This window comes from Carya illinoinensis, chromosome 4, assembly GCF_018687715.1.
Source record: "Carya illinoinensis cultivar Pawnee chromosome 4, C.illinoinensisPawnee_v1, whole genome shotgun sequence".
Taxonomy (NCBI): Eukaryota; Viridiplantae; Streptophyta; class Magnoliopsida; order Fagales; family Juglandaceae; genus Carya; species Carya illinoinensis.
In genome coordinates, this window is record NC_056755.1 from 37,443,769 (window position 1) to 37,467,023 (window position 23,255).

General features: G+C 35.2%; 1 protein-coding gene across 1 annotated transcript; it reads right to left on the reverse strand.

The window, feature by feature from the left end:
- Window positions 1-9,041: 9,041 nt before the first annotated feature.
- Window positions 9,042-10,889, reverse strand: LOC122306637 (anthocyanidin 3-O-glucosyltransferase 7-like). The gene has a single exon (XM_043119077.1). It carries the CDS (start codon window positions 10,778-10,780, stop codon window positions 9,347-9,349), a length of 1,434 nt encoding a protein of 477 aa, XP_042975011.1. The 5' UTR covers window positions 10,781-10,889; the 3' UTR covers window positions 9,042-9,346.
- Window positions 10,890-23,255: the final 12,366 nt, after the last annotated feature.

Below are 23,255 nucleotides of genomic sequence, written 5' to 3' on the forward strand. Positions count from 1 at the left end.
ACCCGACACACCCCACGATCCTTTGAGAAGGTAAAGCTCCATGCGAAGATGGCAGTAGAGGAAGTTAGATATACACCTCACGTGAAGCCGCAGCCGATCTTCGTTGACAACTCCCCTTGCCGTGCTGGAGGAGGAGTGGAGGGGCACATATCACAAAGAGCAAAGAGAGCAAACCGCCACGCTCCCAGAAGCTTTGCAAATTTACATTTTTATCTTGTATAAACTTTATTAATGAAAGTATAAATTTTTTCAAGAATAGAATGTGTCAAATCAATATCTCCCTCAATGTATATCTCCATCAATGTAAATCTCTATCAACGAAAACTACAACAACAAATTACCTCCCGCAGAGCACCAAAGGGATAGATAACGCCTAAGTGCTACTCTATCCTTCCTAGGAAGGAGTGCAAGCCAGTTTTCAGCTACCCGAAAATTTACCTTCTTCGTGAGCATCAATAGGTGAGAGCGAGTTCAATCCTAGACTTTCCGGTACTTATCTCCTTGTGGGGCTCCAAAGGGCTAGTTCTCCCTCCCAAATGGGAGAGCGGGTCAAGCCCTTAGGCCACCTGAAAACTTACTTCGACCTCTACTACAACGAAGAGTGGGATCAGCACCAACCTGTCCTCACTTACCTTTCTTGTGATGCCAACGGAGGGGGTACAGTTACAAACTGCCGAACAGGCTACTTCCCCTCGAGGGTCAATAAGCAGGACCGATACCCGGGGTGACCTGACCTTCTCCGTGAAGGAGAGCTAGTCCAACCCCTCAGCTACACAAACTACCTACCCTATCTCTGTCATGGCAAAGTGCAAATTGGCTTCTCGGTCGTCTGACATTTACCTTCCCCGCGGTATACCAAAAGGATAGGTGTAATAACTAAAGCTGCTTGATCCCTCCTGCAATGAAGTGCAGGCCTGCCCTCAACTGTCTGACAACTTGCCTTTCTTGTGACTATCAACAATCAGGAATGGGTCCAGTTTCAAACTTCCCTAACAAACTACCTCGGTCAATAGGAGGGACCAACCCCCACGATGGCCCGACCTCCCCCAAAGAGGAAAATGGCTACAGCCTAGCAACAACATGAACAATTTACCCTAACCTTTGCCAGCACAAAGAGTGTGATTAGTGCCAGATAACCCTCACTTACCTTCCCTACGATGCCAACAGACGGGAGTGAGTCCAGTCATAAACTGCTTAAATAACCTACCTTCATGTGAGAGCCGATAGGTAGGACCAACCCCCAAGGCGACCTGATCTCCCCACGGAGGATGGCTAGTCCAACCTCTCAATTGCCCAAACAATGAATCACACAAAATTGCCTAGGGACCCAACATGAGGGGAAGCCAAGAGTGAAGCGTCTCATGTCGCACATCGCATCAAATGACGAAAAAATCCCACAAGGAAGCCTAGAGGCCCGACACATGGGGAAGCCAAGATGTGAAAAGGTCACCCCTACCTAGAAGGGAGAAGGCCAAGCAAAGACACGAAGACCAAAGCAAGAAGAAATTTCCATCGAACTAGTCCAATAAGAATTGGTAGGGTAATTGTAAGAGGATTTTTTCCCCTAGGCGGCAGGCCAAGTATGCATGCCCAATTATGAAGAGGGCCTAAGTCAGCCGAGTAATCCATCGGCCCATCAAAGGACCTTGGCCCTGGGACATAAATCCATCATAACGCAAAGGAAGTGGGAACACACCACCTTTGCATCCCTCTATGGAGCTTAATCCCCTGTAGCTTTGAGCAGGCCAGTGGGTGTGAATCACGAGAAGTATTTGATCCTTTAACGGATGGAAAAATTAGAGCCTAACGGTGTGCACCCACATGATAAATGATGCAAAGAGCCACACCGCATTAAAAAGAACTTTATTGAAGGAACTGCTGAAGGGACACATCCCTTTGACATAGAACATGGGCAGCCGACCCCTAAAATCAAGTATAAAAAGCAACACCTAGGAACTAGGAAGTCTCTTTGAACTCTCTCTCTATTCTCTTGCACTAAACTCTAAGACGATACTAACTTTGATATTGGAGACTCCTCGGCCACCACCACAACCACCATCTCAAGGTGTTCTCTTTGTGTTTGTAGGCCCCAGACTGAAGACCCAAGTTGCTGAGAGCCTAGCCCAAATGCATGTGAAACAGAATGTTAACACCACTAATTGTGCATCTAAACTTTTCATAAGTTGCAATTATGAGAAGATGTTGAAATATGGAAACGATTTATTTATAAATTATAAAAAAAGGTAGTATATGTAAATTATAAACTAAGTTTTGTATTTTGTTGTATAGCAATAACATCATATATTTAAAAGTTTTTAAATTTCGCAATTGAATACTGCATAGCTGGAGAGTTAATGCTTAGAATATCTCCTTCTGATACCTTGGGATATAGAATGCAAAACTCTCGTATAGAAGAGTTGGGCTTCGTTGGATTTTGAGATGAAATATAATGAGATAAGATGAGAAATCTGTAAATAATAGTGAAATGATTTAAGTTAAAATGTTTTATGAGATTTTAGGAAAAGAGAAAAAAAATTTTGAATAAAAATATTATAAAGTTAAAGTATTATTATAATATAATTTTTTAATATAATTTTTATTTTGTAATTTTAAAATGTTAAAGTGTATTTTGTATTTTGTTTAGAAATTTAAAAATGTTATAATGATTAAGTAATGATTTAATGAAAAAATTAAAAATTAAAAATTAAAAATTAAAAATTAAAAAACTATTATATTTTAGTGATATTAAAAAATGATTAGGTAATGATTATGTAATATTAAGATCAGATGATGCACGTTAATTGCTCTGTGCTACCATGGAGAAGCTTGTTGGAAAGATGGAGATTGAGTAGAGCACACCAACATAGAGGAAACTTAGAATCAAGGATTTTGCTGGCGTCCAAACGAAGCTCTGTATTTATCTCAAATAAAAATTACTCCAGCAGTACCAAATCATATTGAACCGATGGACAAGCTCTGATTCTTGCAAAGATGTATCATCTCACCTCCAGATGCTTCATGTTCACATAAACAAGCTGGAAGTCAGGAACACATGCTTCATTTTCTAACTTCCTCATTTTTCCCCTCTCTCTCTCTTTAAAATAGACCCTAGAGTGTGGACTTTAGAATATTAGAGCACTAGCATTAGCTTCATCAAAAGTTAATGTATCTTCAAATTTTGATAAATTTACTTAAAATGAATCTATATTAGATTCATCGAATAGGTATTTGGAAAGCTTTGAGTACTTACAGTAATTGTTGCTCTTCCTTCAAATTTGAAAGTCTACTATTCCACATTCAAACTAATATTTTATTTTAATTTTAATATGCAATGGTTTTATTTTATTTTATTCTAAATTAGTTGGGAATCAATTATTTAAATACTAAATTAAACTATTAATGTCCATATGGTTAATATAATTACAAAATATGAAGAAAAAAATTAAAAATATTATTATTAAGAAAATAATATTATATTATTATTTTTCTGAATCTAATAGCTAATTCAATGTGAAATTATAGATATGAAGGTTTTGAATTTATGAAAAATGTGTACTTTTCATCAAATTTTAAAGATGAATTTGATGAGTCCAATGCTAATGCTCTTAAAATACTATAATTTCTTTTCTTCATTATGCAACCATCAATGACCAAACCCTTGTAGTTTTTTCCTTCTTTATGTTTTTTATTCCAATTTTCTTTTGCTTTGAACCTTGAGTTGTTCGTGCTTCATTCCATATGTTCATCTCACTTTTATCATATTATATAACAAGTGACCTTTTTATTATTATTTAATTATCACGTGTCTTTTCTAAAAAAAAGAAAAATTCAAAAAATGATTTACAAAATCATCTCATCAATGTTAGATCAAAGTTGGATGAGAATATGGTATACGGTGACTATTTTAACATATTATCTGCTACGAGGCTATCATATTTTGGTAATATTATGATTATCCCTATTAATAGGGGATGATACAAACATTACTATTTCACATTTTTAACATAACTGTATAATAAAATATTATTATTTTTTTAGTTTAAATCTATTAAATTCAATGGAAGTTTAAATAAATTTAAAAATATTAATATTTAAATTTGATTAAATAGTTGAGCAAAAGTTTCATAATAATTGTATTTATATCATTATTTTAAAGTAATAGTTGATACCTCGTTCTTTGTCCCCCTATTAAATGAAAGAATCCACGGACCTTAAACTAATACGCATAAGGTCAGCAAAATTAATAGAAGGTGACACATTATATTTTAAACTAATAAAAATTTATAATTTTCATCATGTCCTAAAATTAGACTTGTAAGTAGGGCTGTGCATAAAAGGCCTTGAGCCCGATCCATTCGTAATACCTGAAATGGTCAACCCGTATAAAATTGGTTTCACTAGGTCAAACTCTAATACGAGTATAAAGACCACATTATCTGTCGAAACCGATCCACCGAAAACAGCCCATTAGAGCCTCTCTAGTTCTTCTTCTCAAACTCTATCCACCGACTCCATTCCTCCTCCCCATTAGCCGTCGCCGTTGACGTTCACCGTTGCCGTTCATCGTTATCATTCGTTGTCGACCTTCTGTTTCTGCTGCCCTCTGTTGCTACTCCACCTTGCGTCTAGATCTTCCCCTACGACGGCTTCGTCCTCTACGACCCACATGGTTTCTGGCACGATTCCTACACTTTCTTTTCGATTGCTTTCCAGTATTTGTTCCTTGGGTCTGTAGATCTCTTCACCTTGGCCTAGTTCCTACACCCTTGTTAATCTTTCTTTTCTTTTTCTTTCTATCCTTGCCTTGTGCTTCATCTTCGCCGTTTTCTTCCTCGTTTCCATACCATTCGTTGTCGTCATCGTCCGTCGACGATGAGTTTTCGTGGGTGTTTAATGGTTGGAGTTCGTCGGATTCAAGGATGGCTCGTGGTGGGAGGGGGTAGTTGATCTCCTCAAACCGGGACTTGGGTTTGGAAAAGTTTAGGCGTCTGAGGATTTTGGGTCTTGCTTGGCATTGGGAGAGTGGATCATCGGAGTCTGTGTGGAAAGATTGTTTGATATTCTTGGAATTTGGCTGGTCGATGTCGAGGACCAGATGATCACGAATGGGTTTAGAACGGGTTCGAACCATGAGAAACGAGTTTAGAACAAACGAGGCGAAAGCGAGGAGAACAAACGGGACGTGTTAGGGTGGGGTTCAGATACACAGATCTCGAGTCGTGGTCCCATGTCGCTGAACCAACTGAACTTGTTGCTCGCCATCAATGACGACTCGTCCTCTAGATCCGCGAACTTCTCCTCCAGCTCGAGCTTGGCGCTGCGACGGTTTTGGGCTTTACGGGTTTGTTCGTCGAGTGGTGGTTTCTAGAAGCCGGCCACGGGTGGTGGTGCTCACAGGAGTAGGTGACCACTAGCATCGTCCACGCGGCTCCTCATTACCTGTTTTCTCGCCAGACATCCTTTGGAGTGAATAAGTTTTCGTTTTTGATAGATGGAAAACGCCCTAGTTTTTAAAGTCGGGTCATACGAGTTCGACCCGATTTGGTTTTGTTCGGGTCGAGTTCGTCCGGGTTAGCTCCTAAAATGAGGTCTTGCGGGTCGGATACAAAACCGGCTTTACCAGGCCGGGTTGCAGGCCTACTTGTAAGATTATGTTACATCATCTATTTTTCCTAATTATTATAATTAAAAAATTTATTAATCTTTACCTTTGCCTTCCGTCGTTCTCCTTCCTCTCTAGTAAAATGGTAACTGTTTATTGTCACGTGTGCTCGCTCATCTTTACAATTCTTAATAAAAACATACTTTTCATGTGTATATATGGACAATTGTACTCAGCCGCTCAGCATGCACTATTGGACGTGTCTCTAATGTATTTGTATTTTTTTTTTTAAACAATTTTTAAATATTTTAAAAAATACATTAATTTACTAATATTCACTTTCTTAACAATTAAATAAAATATATATATATATATATATACCCACACACACACGAGCGATTAAAATGAGAGATTAAAACCTTAGAGCAAAGCATAACATTTTCCATATATATGTTTTTTTTTTTGAGGGGGGGACGCATTCATGTTCATAATATGAAATATAAATGCAAATGAAGTTAAATTAAGTAATCAGCTTTGAATTCATAGCATTGTCTTCTTATCCATTTATAATTTAAGGTGATTATTGATAATTACCGTCATGATGGTTTAATAATTCATTGTGTAGGCCCGCGGCTGACGTGGTGACAATTTTTAATTTTACTGGTTTGAGGATATTTAAATGTTGAGGAGCATATGACGTTGAGATTCCATGCATATATGCTGGAGTGAACAGAAATTAGAACAATTAAGTACATGATTAAATATTGCAAGTCATTCAAATGTCATCATATACAATGGCACTCTCAATGGACCTCTCTATGTAAACAAACCACTAAAATGAGTTTAATATCTTATAGGTGGTCCAAAGGACCACATGATATTAAATAAAGCTTTTAGGGAAAACCCGCCAAGCTAGTGTCGCATTTGGCCCGATGAGTTGAATTGATGCACGAGGTTAGTATATTCTATTAAAACCCTTAATTGCAATAATTTCTAACGAGAGATCATTGAATTAAAGACTTCTTTTTAAATTATTTGAAATTCACTTCTCGAAATTTCTTATTGAGTATCTATCTATGCACTCTCGAGATTGGCCAAGACTTTTGTTCCCGAAGACCCAATAAAAGTAAAAATTTACAATTTGTGTAAATGTCATTTTCTATTCCGTTGTTTTTTCCTTAGTCAAATTATCGAGTCAGATTTAATAAATTATAAAATTACAAATTTATCTAAGGAGAGTATAATTAATTAGGCTGCAACCCGAGCAACCCGTCCATGATTCTAGCTCAACCCAACCCTTATATATGAAGTATCAACCAGACCCGACCCAGATAATTTGGGACAATAACCATTTCCTACGCCAACACGGCCAAGGAATTCAGTTCCAAAAGGGTCAAAAGCAAAATGGGCCTTAATCATAAACCAGCCATAGCAAAAAGCCCATGTATATCCATTTCTTGGGCCTGTTGAGTGCGTCGAATATGCTACCATGCATCCACAACCAATGCAGAATCATAACATCTAATTATATAATATATTAATATGATACAAAAATATAACTCTAGTTTTCGAGTTTTGGACATTATGCATGTTTGGATATGGAGTATCTAATTTTGCGAATAATAGCGAAATTATTTAAGTTTTGAGCATTTCGATGTTTTATTAGTTTTGAAAATTGATAGTTTATGTTCAATTATTGTGTAAAAAGTCTGTGAAGATGTAATTTTGGACTATGGTAAAAAATCAAATAAAAGGGTATATTAATCAATATTTTGAATTCCATTTCGTAAATCACTTCGACTTGGATACTAGAATGTAATATTTTAGTATCGATACATACCAACATACCGTTTCCATATTATAAAATTTTACATATATATTTCATATTTATAAAAAAAAAATAGTAATCATCAAAAAAATATAATTTTATATGTCAAATAATATAAGTCTTTGAATCACTTTATTTCTTGAAAATTTGGAAATTTAAAAAATGTATATTCCTTAATTTACGTAATATAAGAAGCGAGAACTGAGTTCCATATAACACGTCATGAAGGAGAAGAGTTGCTGTCACTTGCACGGTACCAATGTGAGTGACAGTGGCTACTTCTCCATTTGGAAGTTTAACAAAATTAGAGGTGGTGGATGTTATTGTGGTGAAGAGAGAGGGGCTGCAGATCATATGATCTGTAGCCCCTGTGTCAATGATCCAAGTTTGAGAAGTAGAAGAAAAGGAAGACAAACATAAAGAGATACCAGCAGCGGATGAAATGGGGGCTTGAGCTGGAGGAATAAGTTGAAGTTGGTTTGCAGATGGAGAAGTAGTCAAGTTTGTCTTGTGCAGCAAGGCTATAATCTCTTGATATTGCTCTTTAGTCAACATCTTGCTTGGATCAGTGATTGTTGCTGGAGAATGATTGTCCATGGAGACAACATTGAGGCGTGACTTGTAATACTTGTGTCTAGGGGGATAGCCGTGAAGCTTGTAGCAACGCTCAACCGTGTGTCCAGTCATCTCACAGTGAGTACAAACAGGGGCTGTAGCATTTCCAGACTTGAAGCATTGGGCCAAAGTATGGCCTGTGATTTTACAATGGGTACAGTATGGCTTGTCACGCTTGGGAAAAGGTTGAGATGGTCGACGTGCAGCCAATGCAATGGTCTCAACTGGAGGAGCAGCGGAGGTGATGAGATGATGACGTTCTTGTTGTTGAATGTAGGAAAATACCTTGTTGACAGGTGGTAGAGGATCAATTAACATAATCTGGTCACGAACATTTGTAAACGAGTCATGGAGACCCATCAGAAATTGGATCACACAATCTCGCTGGTATCGGTCAGAGATGACTTTCGTTGAGGCACAAGAGCAAACAGGTAATGGGTCATAGATGGAGAGTTCATCCCATATTGATTTAAGTTTGCCATAGTAGTTACTTACCGTATCAGATTCTTGTGACAGATTGGCAAGAGTTTTCTTCAATTCATAGATGCGGGGGCCATTTTGAGGAGAAAACCGGTCCTGTAATTCAAGCCACAATGCACGAGCATCATCAACAAAGGCAACCGATGGACGAAGAGGTAGGCTGATAGCATTTTGAAGCCAGGACACAAGCATGTCATTGCATCGTTCCCACAAAGAGAGAAGGAGTGCAGAGGTAGTGGGGGGTTTTTGGATAGTGCCATCCAGAAATCCAAGTTTATTCTTGGCCCTCAGTGCTCGCTGAATGGATCGGGACCAAGTGGAGAAGTTCTCGATTGTGAGATGTTCGGTGACCAGAATGGTGCCAGGATTATTAGAGGTTTCTAGACGGTATGGGTTGTTTGGATTGCTGAGATCAGTGAGGTTGAGAGTTGGAGTTTCAACCTGGCTCTCCGATGCCATGATAGAATGTGTAAAGGTCTGGTTTGCTGGAAGAAAAATGCAGCAGAGTAGTGAAAGAGATGAAAAAAGTTACTCTGTTATTTCCTTTTCTGAAAAAGTAATCTGAGCAAATGTACAGTAGCCTATATATACAAGAGGAAAAAGGAAAAAAAGGAATATACAATATTAGAGATGGAATATACAAAAGTGCCCTCAAGCATATGTGCAGCACAAACGTAATGATCAAAACTGTTGGGAATCTGTTAGGCATGTAGTGGTGTTGCTCTCTCTCGGTTTTGCTCTTGTTTGTGTGACAGCTGACTCATCATTCTTTAATAGAAAATGACAAATTATCTGGAGATGGTGATCTTGGTACTGATAATTTATTGAGAGATTAGCTCAAGCAAAGTTTTGAAATCTTTGGAAGCAATCCCATCAGGTCCGGCAGCTTTCACTACAAGCTCTTTAAGATCTCTGATCTTCTCCCTCATCCTCCTTCCATGTTGATCATGTCCCAGAACGAGCTCCAAGCTCTTGACCATTCCCTTCTTTGTAAACACCCCTCCCTCAACCCTAACCCCTATCTCCCACACGTCCTCTACCATCCGTCCGTTCATCATCTGGTCGCCTAGGATCGGCCGGCAGATCATCGGAACCTCACCGACAATGCTCTCAAACACAGAGTTGTATCCAGAGTGTGTAACGAACACGCCTACTGCTTTGTGTGACAAGACATGAGCCTGGGGTGCCCAGGGAACTATTTTTCCTTGCTTCCTTGTCCTCTCGAGGAACCCATTCGGCAGAAATGCTTTGAAGTTTTCCTTAAGAGACCAAAGAAAAGGAACGCAACTCGCTTCCAGCGCCTCTGCTAAAGCTGCAAACTCGTGGGGTGGCACCGCCGCCACTGTTCCAAAGCTTATATATGCTACCGATGTTGGCTTTTGCTCGTCCAACCATGGGAGGCAGCCTGTGGCGTCTGAATGCGATGGGGGTAGGGGTGGAGTTGGGACTATTAATGTGAGAACACCCACGTACAGAATGTCTTGGAACTTGGACTTGAGATCCTCGGTGAGTATGGTTGAGTTTAGTTCTTGGAAAGAGTTCATGACAACAGCATTTGCTCGGGGCAGGACCTCCCAAATTCTGCGCAGTGTGCGTGCGAAAATTGATGAAGAATTTGAGTGATTACCTTGAAGTATTTCTTGGGGTAAGTCCCCGAAGCCCATTACGGAGAGTCCTGGAATGGCATCTAGGGTTTTGTCAATAGGGTTTAGATCTCCCCCTGCACCGCCATTACCATGAGCTTCACCGCCACCGCAAGCTTTAGCATAAGTCTCGTAGATGAGAGCACTGTAAATGTGGGCTGAGAGGTCGTGGGGTGCGGAAACGTATAAAGGGACCCACTTTACATGCATGTCAGCAGCCATATCGCATCCAAAGACCAAGAAAGCATCGGTCAAGATGCAGGTGATCTTTTGCTGCCCAGTCTCGGCCACTGCCATATCCATGGCTTTCCGGAAGCTCTCAGGTGCAGCCTCAAGGAACAGCTCCACTTCCTCGAGGGGATTCCCGGGAGTGAGGACATGTCCCTCCGGCACGCCATCCGCAACATCGTAGGATTTAAGGTTGTGTGGGAGGTGAGCTCCTGAGGTGGCAGAGAGCTTTTGGTTGGATTTGGCAGTGTTGAGGAAGGAGAAACTCACATCAGGGGCGGCCGATGCTAATCTTGAAGCTAGGTTGAGTAAAATCCAGGGATGGCAGCCAAATGGAAATGCAAAAACTGCAACATGTTGATTTTTTCCTGAGCTTTGAATCATTTTTCTTGGCTTGATTTGCTGCTAGATAATAGATAATTTGAGTACTGTATATAACTGGTATTGTGGGCAGTGGGCATGCGTGCAAGAACCGTGAGAGGTTTATAAGATATACGACAGTCAAAGTCTTCGCGCTTGACTGTTAGCAACAGGTATTATTGAGCACGTACCGAAGGGTAGCTTTAAACCTAAGTCTGACTGGCCGTAGCCAGACGTTAGGTTAGAACTCCCGCCAACTCACATTACTCCAATCTTAATTAGAAGGAAAATGATATAATAACAGCTATACTACAAATTGTTTACAATTTAGTCTAAATTAAAAATAATTATTTTATTTACTTTAAAATGTTACAAGTACATAAATTTGTTTTTCCCTTGCAGTCTTTGTTTTTCCTATCCACAGTAGCTTCCACGCATTCCCGGTCATTTCTAAATACACAAATGAGTAATGTTATATACAGTCGTGAAATGTATAAATACCACACAATCACTTTGAAAAAGAATAGAATCTATGATTAAAAAAGTTAATTTTTTTATGTAGGTTTCATATTAATTTATTTTTTTCAAAGAAACTGCACTGCACTTGTACAACCATAACTGCAAATATCATTTCTCTATACGAATTAAGGGTTTGTTTAGAAATATATCTCATTTCAAAATTTTCATTTTATCGCATCTCATCCGATCCCTTCTCCTTCCCAAACAATTCAAATACAAAATTTTTAAATTAATCATTATAATTTTTTCAAACTAATTATTATAACTTTCTCAAATTTTTAAATAAAAAATAAAAAATAATTCAACTTTTATAAATAATAAAATAATAATAATATTATAAAATTATATTTTAATAATATTTTAACTTAATATTATATTTTATTCAAATTTTTCTCTTTCATTTTCTAAAATCGTAGGATTTAAGGTTGTGTGGGAGGTGAGCTCCTGAGGTGGCAGAGACCTTTGGTTGGATTTGGCAGTGTTGAGGAAGGAGAAACTCACGTCAGGGGCGGCCGATGCTAATCTGGAAGTTAGGTTCAGCAAAGGCCAGGGATGGCTGCCAAATGGAAATGCCAAAACTGCAACATGTGGATTTTTTCCTGATGGCTTGACTTGATTTATAAGGAACCGAGAGAGATTTATAAGATATATTAATGAGAAATACTTTTTATAATTGAGAAATGCAGTTGACGTGTAGTCGTAAAGAAAAAAATAAATTAATACAAGACTTATATAAAAAAAAAATTATTTTTATAATTTTTTTTATTTATATAAGTCTCTCTGAATATAAAATAATTTTTTTATAATTTTTTTTTATTCATTCTATACAATCAACTGTACGTCGATTACATTTATCGACTGTATCTAACAAAGCGCTATATTAATAGCATCACACATAATTCCAAACTCTTCAAGACTGTTGACAACAAATATTAATCATTGAGTACGTACTGAATGGTAGCATTAAACCTAAGTCTGACTGGTAGCCAGTTAGATTAGCACTCCCCCCAACTAACTTTACTCCAATCTTTGAACATCCTCAATGATTAACTAAAATTAAAGGTTTTTTTTTTTTTAATGAATATAAATTGAATTTAACTTTTAATTATTTTATTCACACAAATTTTCACATTAAATTATTTATTTATTTTTTATATAATAATAAATAATATTAAATTAATATATTTATTTATATCATATTTTACCATTATATTAATTATATGTTAATTAGTAATTATATTCTAATTAAATTATTGGTTAACAAATCATTTTTTAATGATCATTTAATATTAATAATTACAAATATCTAATTAAATTCTAAAATTCAATATAATATTAATAATCATTGTTGACATTAATTATTGTAGTAAAAGTTAAAGAAATTGAAAATTTTTTGAAAAAATATTAAGGGAAGAGAGAGAGTATTACTAAAAAAGTAATATATCATTAAATAGTTCAAATTAAATTTGACTTTACTTTTATAAATATTGTAGATAAAAATCAAATTTTTTAACTTTACATAATCTATTACAATTAATTTTTGATCCATAATAGTTAAAAGTGACTTTTTGTTAGAGCATCCATATTGGGTTTCCCATCCCCATCCCTATAATTTAACTCAAATACTCATTTTCTCAAATTATTCCCTAAAATTTGTTTATCTTCTAAAAACCTCCTACATCTCATTCTTCATCCCTATCTCTAAAAATTTTTTTATTACTTTTTTCTCTCTCTTCCATTTACAATCTTAACTACTAACTCTTTTGTCTTATTATCTTTTTTTTTTTCCAAATATCAAATTCAACTAAATATTTATTGGAGATTTTGACTATCCAATACAGTATTTTTTTTAAATACTAATTCGTTTTATAAAAATAGAATTTTATTTTTAATTAGTGAATTTTCTAATAATGGCAAATTTAATTAGAAGAGTACTTAATATCAATTTCTCTAATGAAGATCCGTAGTCACGTATTGATGATAAAATTTTTTATTTGGATGAAATAGTAATATTTTCTATCTTTTTTAATTAATGGTAACCAAGACCCACGCTCGTATTGCATGCAAAGTAATAGTAATCAAGACCCGCTTCATAAAATAATTGTCCCAAACATAATTGTCCCAAACATAAAATAAATAACATGATCATAAATAATCAATCCAAATCGGCATCTCTAATGCGTCTCGCCATGATTTCCCTTTGGAGTTGCTGGAAATAAAGCCGCTGCATTTCTGGCATGACACTCAAATCCATCATCATGATGCACTGATCTAATTCCTTCTTCGCGATCTTCACTTTCTCAGCCTCCAATCAAGATACCAAACAACATGCAAAACAAAATAACCAAAAATACAAGCATCCCCATCTGGTTTAATAATATATCGAATATATAAATAATTATAAAGGCTCAGAATAGTGTAAATATTGACATCATGTGTAAGCAAGGAGCCCAACATCGAATGGCTGCAAAATCTCACCCGAACCCCGATTGCCTTTTGTGGTATGTATCACAAACTGCAATATAGCGATTCGGGTGAAAATTACCCCGCCATATCGATGGGGCCCCAATTACACTTCTGAATTAACCCCATCATCACAGCCTAATTATATTCCCCCCTCCCCCGAATGACACGAAACACTGCAAATGACCAAACAACAACGAAGAAATTACTCAATGACCAACAATAAAATATATTCATAGTCTGTGTCCCACATGAAAGAGATAAAAACAAAAAAAAAAAAAAGAGACATATAAAAATAAAATGGTATCTAGCCAGTACAGCCACGGTAAGAAGGTCTATCCACTCATATTCACAAAATAAAAAACACGAAGACCAGTGTTTTTCAACCACTAGTTAATAAAAAACAATACCTTGTGTTCTTCCCAAACAATCCTACCTCTAACCAAAAAAAAAATACCATAGCTCTAACAGAACAAGCTACAAAGCATGTCTGTCATACGCAATGAATTGTATATTAAGAAATAGGTCAGGCCATACCATAAAGAAAAAGATATTATATATAGATAGATGTTATATATAGATCTGTGTTCAAACAAGGTAACTGTATAGAAAAACTTCAAACATCACCGTGATATTCAACAATTATATGGTCATCAATGACATCAACTATAATAGAAGAGGATTTAAAAAGTAAGAGCAGAATTTGTCGTGGGATCCCCATCTGTAAGAGCAGAATTTTTCATATCAATTTAAACATGCAATGAAACGACCAATTCAATTCAAAGAAATAAGGAAAAAAGTAATAAACCAAATGTATACAGGTAAACTAGGATATTTGAGACTTTGAATGGAAAGCGTCAGCCTCTCGAGCATCCATAGCAAAAACCATTAAATATGGTAGCATTCACAAATAATTACTCCTTAATATTCCATGGAAATATCGCAGAATGGTGCTCTCCCATGTCCATATCACAATGCATACAAGCAAAGAAAGAAGGGAAGCAATTCATAACCCAGGAAAAACCAGGAAAATAAATCAATGAAACAGGATTAAGAAAAAATTGACAAAGCCACAAAGCAGAGTCTTTCGTAAGCTAGTAAGCTCCAAGCTCGAAAATTCAGCCACCGAGAAAGAGAATGGAATTCACATAATCGGAATAATGATTTTGATCATTTTATGGGGTATTTTTTGCCCCATTAAAATTTCTTCATGGAACCTAGCTGATAATCATTTACACATAAGATGTGATATAAAGTTCTATTTCCAAGGCAATAACCATTAAAAGGTTGTGAGCCGTATAGATAGAGCAAATAAGATCAGAAAGGGTCAGATCTTAATGATTCTCCTATGGTTATGATGGCATATAGATGAGACAAATATAAAATTTGGAACAAACAACAGAACAGATCTCTCAAACACAAACTGAGTCACATCCAATTTACACATAAAACACTAGAAAGTGAAGTAGGTTACCTTTCCCTTCAACAAGCTTATGATACCCAGAATGGAAAAAATACAATCGCAGACAAGAATCCAAAATTTGAACTTACAATAAATGAAAATCACAAAAGGGAAATATTAGGTTCCTAGTTAATTGCGATTAAAATGCACCAAAAGAATACAGAATTACACCTTTGAACCTGTACTTGTATTCATACTTCGAAAACTTTTCTAAAAAGAAAGCCCAGAATCCAAAATTATCAATAGACCTCAAATCAACGAATTGGCAGCACCCCTCGATCACAAATGTTTCAGCACATAATGTAACAGAAGAAGAAAACAAAACCAAATCTGGATTGGGTTTAACTTTCTCAACCAAATCGAATACCCAAAAAAGAGAGAGCTCCAAAACTAAAATCAACACCGACAATAGAAGCAATACATGGGTACTGCTTAATTTTCATTTCAAACAATATATAGTCAATCAAAAACAAATTTATACAGCATCCCACGGGGAAAAATACCATAATTTCATTCCAATCAATATACAGTCAATCCCACAGATACTCCTTACTTCCTCCAACAAAAAGCGATTCGGACAAAACAGGAAACCCAGAAGAAAAACAAATCCAAATCAGAGAATAAAATAGCACTTACAGTCGAGGAGGGCAGAATCCGGCTGTGCTGCGTTGCGAGGGAGGGGGGGAGGGGGGGAGAAGAAGACGCGGGCTGGAAGGGGCAACCGTTGGGGCGAGAGAGCGATGCGGATGTACAGTGGGTCCTCAAATATGGGGACCTCCTGTAGCACCCCTAATTTTCATCCCCATTTTGGGGAACGAGATAGAGAGGGTTTTTGAGCCAAACCGCATAATTTTTCCCCAAATTATAAAGATAGGGGTGAGATGCAGAACGGGATGGAAATGCTCTTATATATGCATATTCCATCAACAATACTACAAATTATTTATAACTAAGTACTATAAAAAATTATTATTTTATTTACTTCAAACTGATACATTAATGCAGGGTGCATCTTTCTCGATCGTCGTGAGCAGCCTTATTTGATTCTCTCTGTTTAGTGTGGTGAGCAGATCACTTGGCTCCAATCCGTTTTGTTCTTACTAAGTGTCCGTTTGATTATATAATAAAATGAAATGAGATAAAATATTTTAAATAATAATAAATAAAATATTATTATAATATAATTTCTTAATATTAATTTTATATTAAAATTTAAAAAATTAAATTATTTATTATATTTGATATGAAGATTTAAAAATATTATAATCATAAATTAAGATTTAAAAAAATTATAATAATGAATTGATTAAAATGAGATATTGAAGATATTTTAGATTTTAATAACCAGGCCTTAGAGAGCATCTTTTTCCGTAATTTAAATTTCCATGTCTCGATAGGATTCTAACATAGGATTCTACAATGAAAGGGCTATGACAAATAAGATTGATGGAACTCTGACATTACCTTTTGAGTCAGAGTTCCACCAGCACTATTCTACCAATTTTTCCACCAACACTATTCGTGGCAGCATCCTAATGGAAAATGATAGGGATCTGGTTTGGGGATCTCGTTCATTTGTTCAGCTCCCTTTTTTTTTTTATTTTTTTGAATTTTTTTTTACAGAAAAATTAAGAAAATATTGTTTAATTATATTGTGAATTTTATTCATTTTTTCAAAATATTTAAAAGTATTAAAAAATGATTTAAAAAAATATTTAAAAGTGTTTTTTTTTTTTTACTTTTTTCATATTATTTTTTCAACACTTTTAAATATTTTGAAAAAATGAATAAAATTCACAATATAATTAAATATAATTTTCTTAATCTTTCTATAAAAAATAAATTCAAAAAAAAAAAAAAAAGATTAGCAGGACAAGTTAACGGATCCCTTAGCGGGATCCCTAGCATTGTCCCATCCTAATTTATCTCGTAGACTCCTCCTCTTGGTATCGACTATGCATTAATAGCAACAAGTTATGATGGCTTCCATTAGTATCGGTTTAATATAAACTGAGATCTAAGATTTAATTTAAATTAATTATTAATAATCATAATATAATTAAATATAAATTATTATATAGAATATTTTTAAAATTTAAAATATTTATATAAATTTTTTTTTAAATTTATATTATATACAACAATTTAAAATGAGGTCTCAATATAAATTTAGTATCTCAATTTAACAAAATCTTAAAAAATTATTTAAAATATAAATAATTCATTGTATTAAATATTAAATTTAGCATTATACGGCCTGCACACATTAAAAAATATAAAAGTTATTTAAAATTTTATATAATAAAATAGTTTTTATTTTTTATTTTTTAAAATACCTCAATTTTAATTTTAGAGACCTTATATAAAGTGGAAGCCTTAAGCAATAGTGGCTTACGATGGAGCCAACCCTGCTCAGTATTAATAAAGTTTTGAAGCTCCACTTTTGTTTTGGTGACAATAGAGTTTGGGTGAGAGAAGCCTTTCCCATGTATAATATTATTCCTTCTATACTAGATCAGCGGGGCAATCATAGAAGCTTTACCTAGCTCATCATGCTGTAGATTTTTTTGTAGCTGGCTCCATACGTCTAAGCAGGAATTGCCATGGCCTGACATCTTCTATATCCTTGGGTCAAGGCACATGCCAAAGGTAACTTCTAGACCATTTTCTGAAAATTGAAATCAGGGCTTTAAAAAAAAAAAATAGAAAACCGATAAATCAGACTAAACCAGACCAAATCGGTGGATTTAGTTTGATTCTAAACTAGTTCGGTCTAGTACTAGTTCCTATTTAGCAAAATCGGTACTATTTTGATCTTGATTTTTATAACACCAGTTTGAACTAAACCAGACCGATACATATATATATATATATATATTACTTTAAATTTTTTATATTATATATAAAATATTTTTATATGATTTTTTATATTATATATAATTTTTTGAAGTATGCTTTTGTTTATTTGTAAAATTAGAAAATTTGAACCGAACTGAAATTGAAAAAATGGGAAGCTTACATTTAATAGTAAATCGGTCCGGTATCGATATCTAAATTTTCAAAATCGATGTATACTAGTTTGGTTCTAAAAGAAGCCCAAAACTATACCGTTACACCCCTAATCGAAATACTCTACACACTTCATCCTAATTTGGGCGTCAGAGATATCCCATACCACACTGAGCCACCGCCCTTTTTTATTTTCTTCGTGCAAGATGTTGGAGACCATTAGCAGGAATGCAAAACACGTTCACTACAGTTAGCACCATACGTGGAATATTAGTATAACAAATTCAACATACATTTTGTATGCCTACGACAATAAGTTATCAAGCAAACTTTTTCGATTCTGATCATATACAGGCTACATGTCGGGCCCTTTTCCATGCTTTTACTGAATTTTGACCATATTAATGACCATATATGTTTGTTAATTGGATAGAACATATTCTATTGTATTTTAGATGATATTCCACATTAACAAGTTTATTCTATTACTTATCTTTTCTAACTGATTTTAATTTTAGGATCATCGAAAAACTCATTTCCTTAGATAATGTGTATATACAAATTCCGTAACTACTAATAATCTAAATTAAATAAAGCAACTAAGATTAGAAAAATAATAGGCACTACAAGAAATCTGGTCTATTCCAGCGATTTTTATATCGTTGTAAAAAATATCGTTGGAAAAAATATCTTTTTGCAGTGATTTTTTAATTGCCGCAAGTATTAAAATCAAATATAACCAATCATTATCTAAACCATTAATCAAGACTTTTGCAACGATGATTAATCGCCGGGAAATTTTTTTTTTCCCAGCGTTCCAAACAACGTCGAACGTCGTGTGTAGGCGCGAAAACTAGACTTTTATTCTCCCCCTTCCCCTTCTCCCCCCCCCCCCCCCCCCCCCGGGTGATTTCTTTCCTTCTCCTTTCCTTCTCCACTTCTCTCCGTTCCTCCCTTCTCCAAAATCGCATGAGCACGGAACACCATTACTCCACCCATTTCAGCCGATTTCATCTCCATTTTCGATCACCACCCCCACCCCCTTTTGCTCCCACAGAAGTTAAACTAGACTCGATCGGCCTCTTCCTCTCTCGCACGTTGCTTATCTTTGTATCTCTTTCTCACTCTCTCTCTCTCTCTTACTCGTTCTACCCTCTGACTTCGAACCCTACAGCCTTCACAGTAGACCCTCTCTCTCTCTCCATTGTAGATTTCTTGTGGGTTTGGTGCTGCGCACGTTGTGGGAGTTCTTGGAGTTCTGAGTTGCCGATCGGTGGTAAGGCCCTTCTCCTTCTCTGCTTCTCACGAACACACCCACATTAACTTCAAGTTAATTTCCACTCTCATGAAATTTCTGTGAAATGAATTTCATTTGTGCAGTCCGTGGGTTTTGGAGATTTTTGCAGTGCGATTTTGGATTGCTGCTGACAATCTCTCACAACAGTAAGCTCCCTCCCACTTCTCCTCTGCTCACGCAACACTCACTTCATTTTTTCACTCACAAATTCACTCATCACAGATCGTAACCTCTCTCGGTTTTTAGTGCATTTCTCTGGTTTTTTAACAATAAGGTTCCTCCCTACAGAGTAGTTTTTGTTGTAGTGGCAAAGATGGAATCCTAGATTCATTATTCTGGCCCTGAATCTAGTCCTGAGGGCTTATTAATAGATCGAGATATGTCCTATATATATATATATTCAAGTTAAATTGCGAAATTGGACACTAAAAAGCTAGCTAGGATCTCTAAGTGCATATATATGCGATGACTTGAAACTTGATCTTCAGGATTTCTCTCCTAGCTATATTGTCCTTCTCTCTGATCCCCACCTCCTTTTTTTGTGACAATTTTTATTTTGCCTCTCCTTTTTCTCATTTTCCTTGAATTTTCAAGTAAAGAAAACATGTTTTTAGTCTTTAATTACATGCCCTGTTGACAGTCATGAAAGATTTGAAAAGCACCGAATACATATGTACATATATATATAAATATATTTATATGTACACAGACATGCACACAATAACAGGCTACATGTTTTCACAAGCTCTTCTTTTTAATTATTCTCACCACATGTGTTGATCTAGAAAAGATCAAATGCATGCAGATTTGTTTTGTTGTTGCATGTTGTCATGTGTGTGTACCTCTTTAAATCACGTTTCTTTACTTTTCCTGTTTAAAAGTTTTTAGCTTGCCAGTTATATATAATTGTCCAATTTCTTATATGTGCTGGTGTGGAGCTACAGAATGAATAATGTCGCTGTGAAAGGTACTCTTTTTCTTCCATATGTTGTCTTATTTTATATCATTTTTGTCACTTCTCATGGATGCTAGTTTTATTGTGGAATTCATCCTGCTTATTCGGGCATGGCTGCTTTGCCATACTTCAATGAGAGAGATCCTTCTCATCACTCAGTATGTTTGTCTATTCTTTTTTTTTTCTTTTAAATTTCACTTTATGCTTTAATGAATGCTCTTTTATATTATGTTATGGATTCCAACTTTATAAATCAAGTCTGGAATTTTATATATATTACAATACTGCTAGACAATTGTGTCTGAAAGATTTTAGAATATATAATAACTCTATACTTGAAGCATGAGAATGCTTAAACTCTTTTTCTAACTACAGTTGCACAATTCCTCACAAGAAGGCTTCTCTAAAGTGCTGTGATGAGGTCGATCTAGTTGCAAAGGTTTTGAAAATTTTTTTCATGTTTTAGTTCTTGTGTGATTTCCAAGCCCAAAATCTCTAGCATCAAGATACTTAAATAAGAGTATTTGGGGGATGCTTTAGCTTTATTTGTTGTTTTTCTTATAACCAATGGTATGAATTGTCACACCCTAATAATATTTTGCAGTAATAGGAGCTGTGATTACATTATAAGGAGACCTACTTACGAGAAGTTAATTGGCTACAATACTGACTATGTTGGTAGAATTTCTGCCATTGAAGATGGACTAAGAGGTGTCTATCATGTTGTATGATCAAATAAAATATAAGTTAAGATGCATGGTTATGCTAGGCAAACCGTTGCATGCTATATGGTTTTATGAAAATCTGCTGTTGGTCGACTGTGTGTAGTGGCTTCCAAATTCGAGTTCTCATTTATTTTCCTCTGATGCTTGTTTAGTTGGGTGTGGCTGTCGAGTAGAGGAAAGGTGGATAGAGTAAAAAATTGTGCAACCATAGCTTGAGGAGGTGAAATTGAATTTTCTGCCCTGTTTTCATTTCAGCTATGTAGCTTTGGGGAAAAAATTCTGTTATGGCTATTCATTGCCTTTTCTTGAGTTTGAATCATGTTTTGACTATGTTTAACCCTTTATTTATATGTGTTAAACTAGTGGAGATGAGAATGTATTTTTTTTAACACTTTTCTTCAAAATTAATAGCCTAAGTAAGCAACTAAGGATTTTATTCAAACTAGTAGGTTCAATTAGAATTTTCTGATTTGCCAAGAGCTACTCTTTCTGTTTATGCTATGCTTTCACAAAAAAATGAATTTTCTTCTCAAGTTTTCTTCAACTCTAGTATGCTTGGTTTATGTAGTTGAGATTGTGGTTAAATGAGGGATGTTTAAGAGCACAAATGTACTAAAGCTGCTAGCTGTCCATGGTAGTGCAGAAAATTCTGTTATGCACTATGTTTTGGGGCTTGAGAGATTTAAACCAATCTTGTTCCCAAATAATTAGGTTAATGTGATAGAGCTTGTGCTTGTTTGCTTGTTTCCTTGTTTCATTGGTCTGTGTATAACTTTGTTTCTTTCTTTTCTTTGCATTTTTTTATTATCTGCCTCCAAAATAAAAGATTATTTTCTTTTCTTCTTTCTATTTTGATTCATCTTTCTTTCTACCACACTGCAAATATGTTCAACACAGCTTTACATTATTTAAACTTGAACTTTTGCCATTTTCTTTTGGCTGTTTTGATATTTGTTTTGAATTATTTAGAAGGAAAATATGGGGGAGTCGAAGCGTGTTAGCAATATGTTTAAAACCCCCACACAAATAACAATCATTTGTTTAGCATGCTTAAAACCATTTGTTATTTTAATTGCAACTTAAAATGGCTTTGTCATCAAACTAAGCACATATCACATCTGCACATGGGTTCTAAGTATAGTTAAAACCCAAACTAAGCTGGGAAAAATATGCAGTTTTTTTCTTTAATATAGAAGGTTCATAACCATGCATTTTTCTCCACCATTATATGATTGTTATTCTATTGTCAAATCCAATTAGTTGACTCTTGATTGGTTTTTATTTTTATATTTTAATCATCTCAAGTATATATTATTCACCTATGTCTCGATATTTGTAGAGATTTGGCTTGATATACTTGAATCTTGTACTCCTTTGTAATCCATCATGAAACTCATCTCACTATATATATTAAGTACCTAGCTATATATATATATATATATATATCTTGGTGGTTTCTATCTGTTTCAGATAGCTAGATATAACTTTTGGTTTCAACCCATCCCCCTTAATTAATTCCTAGTTCTATTTCAAGCTTTTCAACAAAAGCATAATGCTTCTCATCTTGAAATGGTAGAATGTATGTCTCCACGTCTAATAAGACTTCAAAATGCTTTTTTGCAGCTACCCAGATCAGCTTATACATGTAACTTTCGGTAAAAGGAAGAAAATGGATTGGAATCAGTTATAGCAGTTAACGGTTAGATAAAGCACGCAGAAATTGTATTGAAATGCAGGTATGTGAATTGAACCCAATTTAATGTACGCACTTTTCCAAATCTCTAATTCATATTTTCTTTTGGCTTATTTCATGCGTGCCAAGCCAAAAGGCACTGTTTCTTTGGTGTGAATTAAACCCAATTTATTAGCTGCCATAAGGAACAGATTTAGTTAGACAAAGATAACTGCCTTACTTGATGCATTTACATGTTTGATGTCTTGACCGATGTCTTGACCCTTTTATGATAACCATAATATATAATAAAATGATTTTTTCCCATCATGAGGGCTATTTTTCACGCATTAAGTTTGATTGGGTGCTAAATTGCATTCAAGGGGAATGGTTGGTC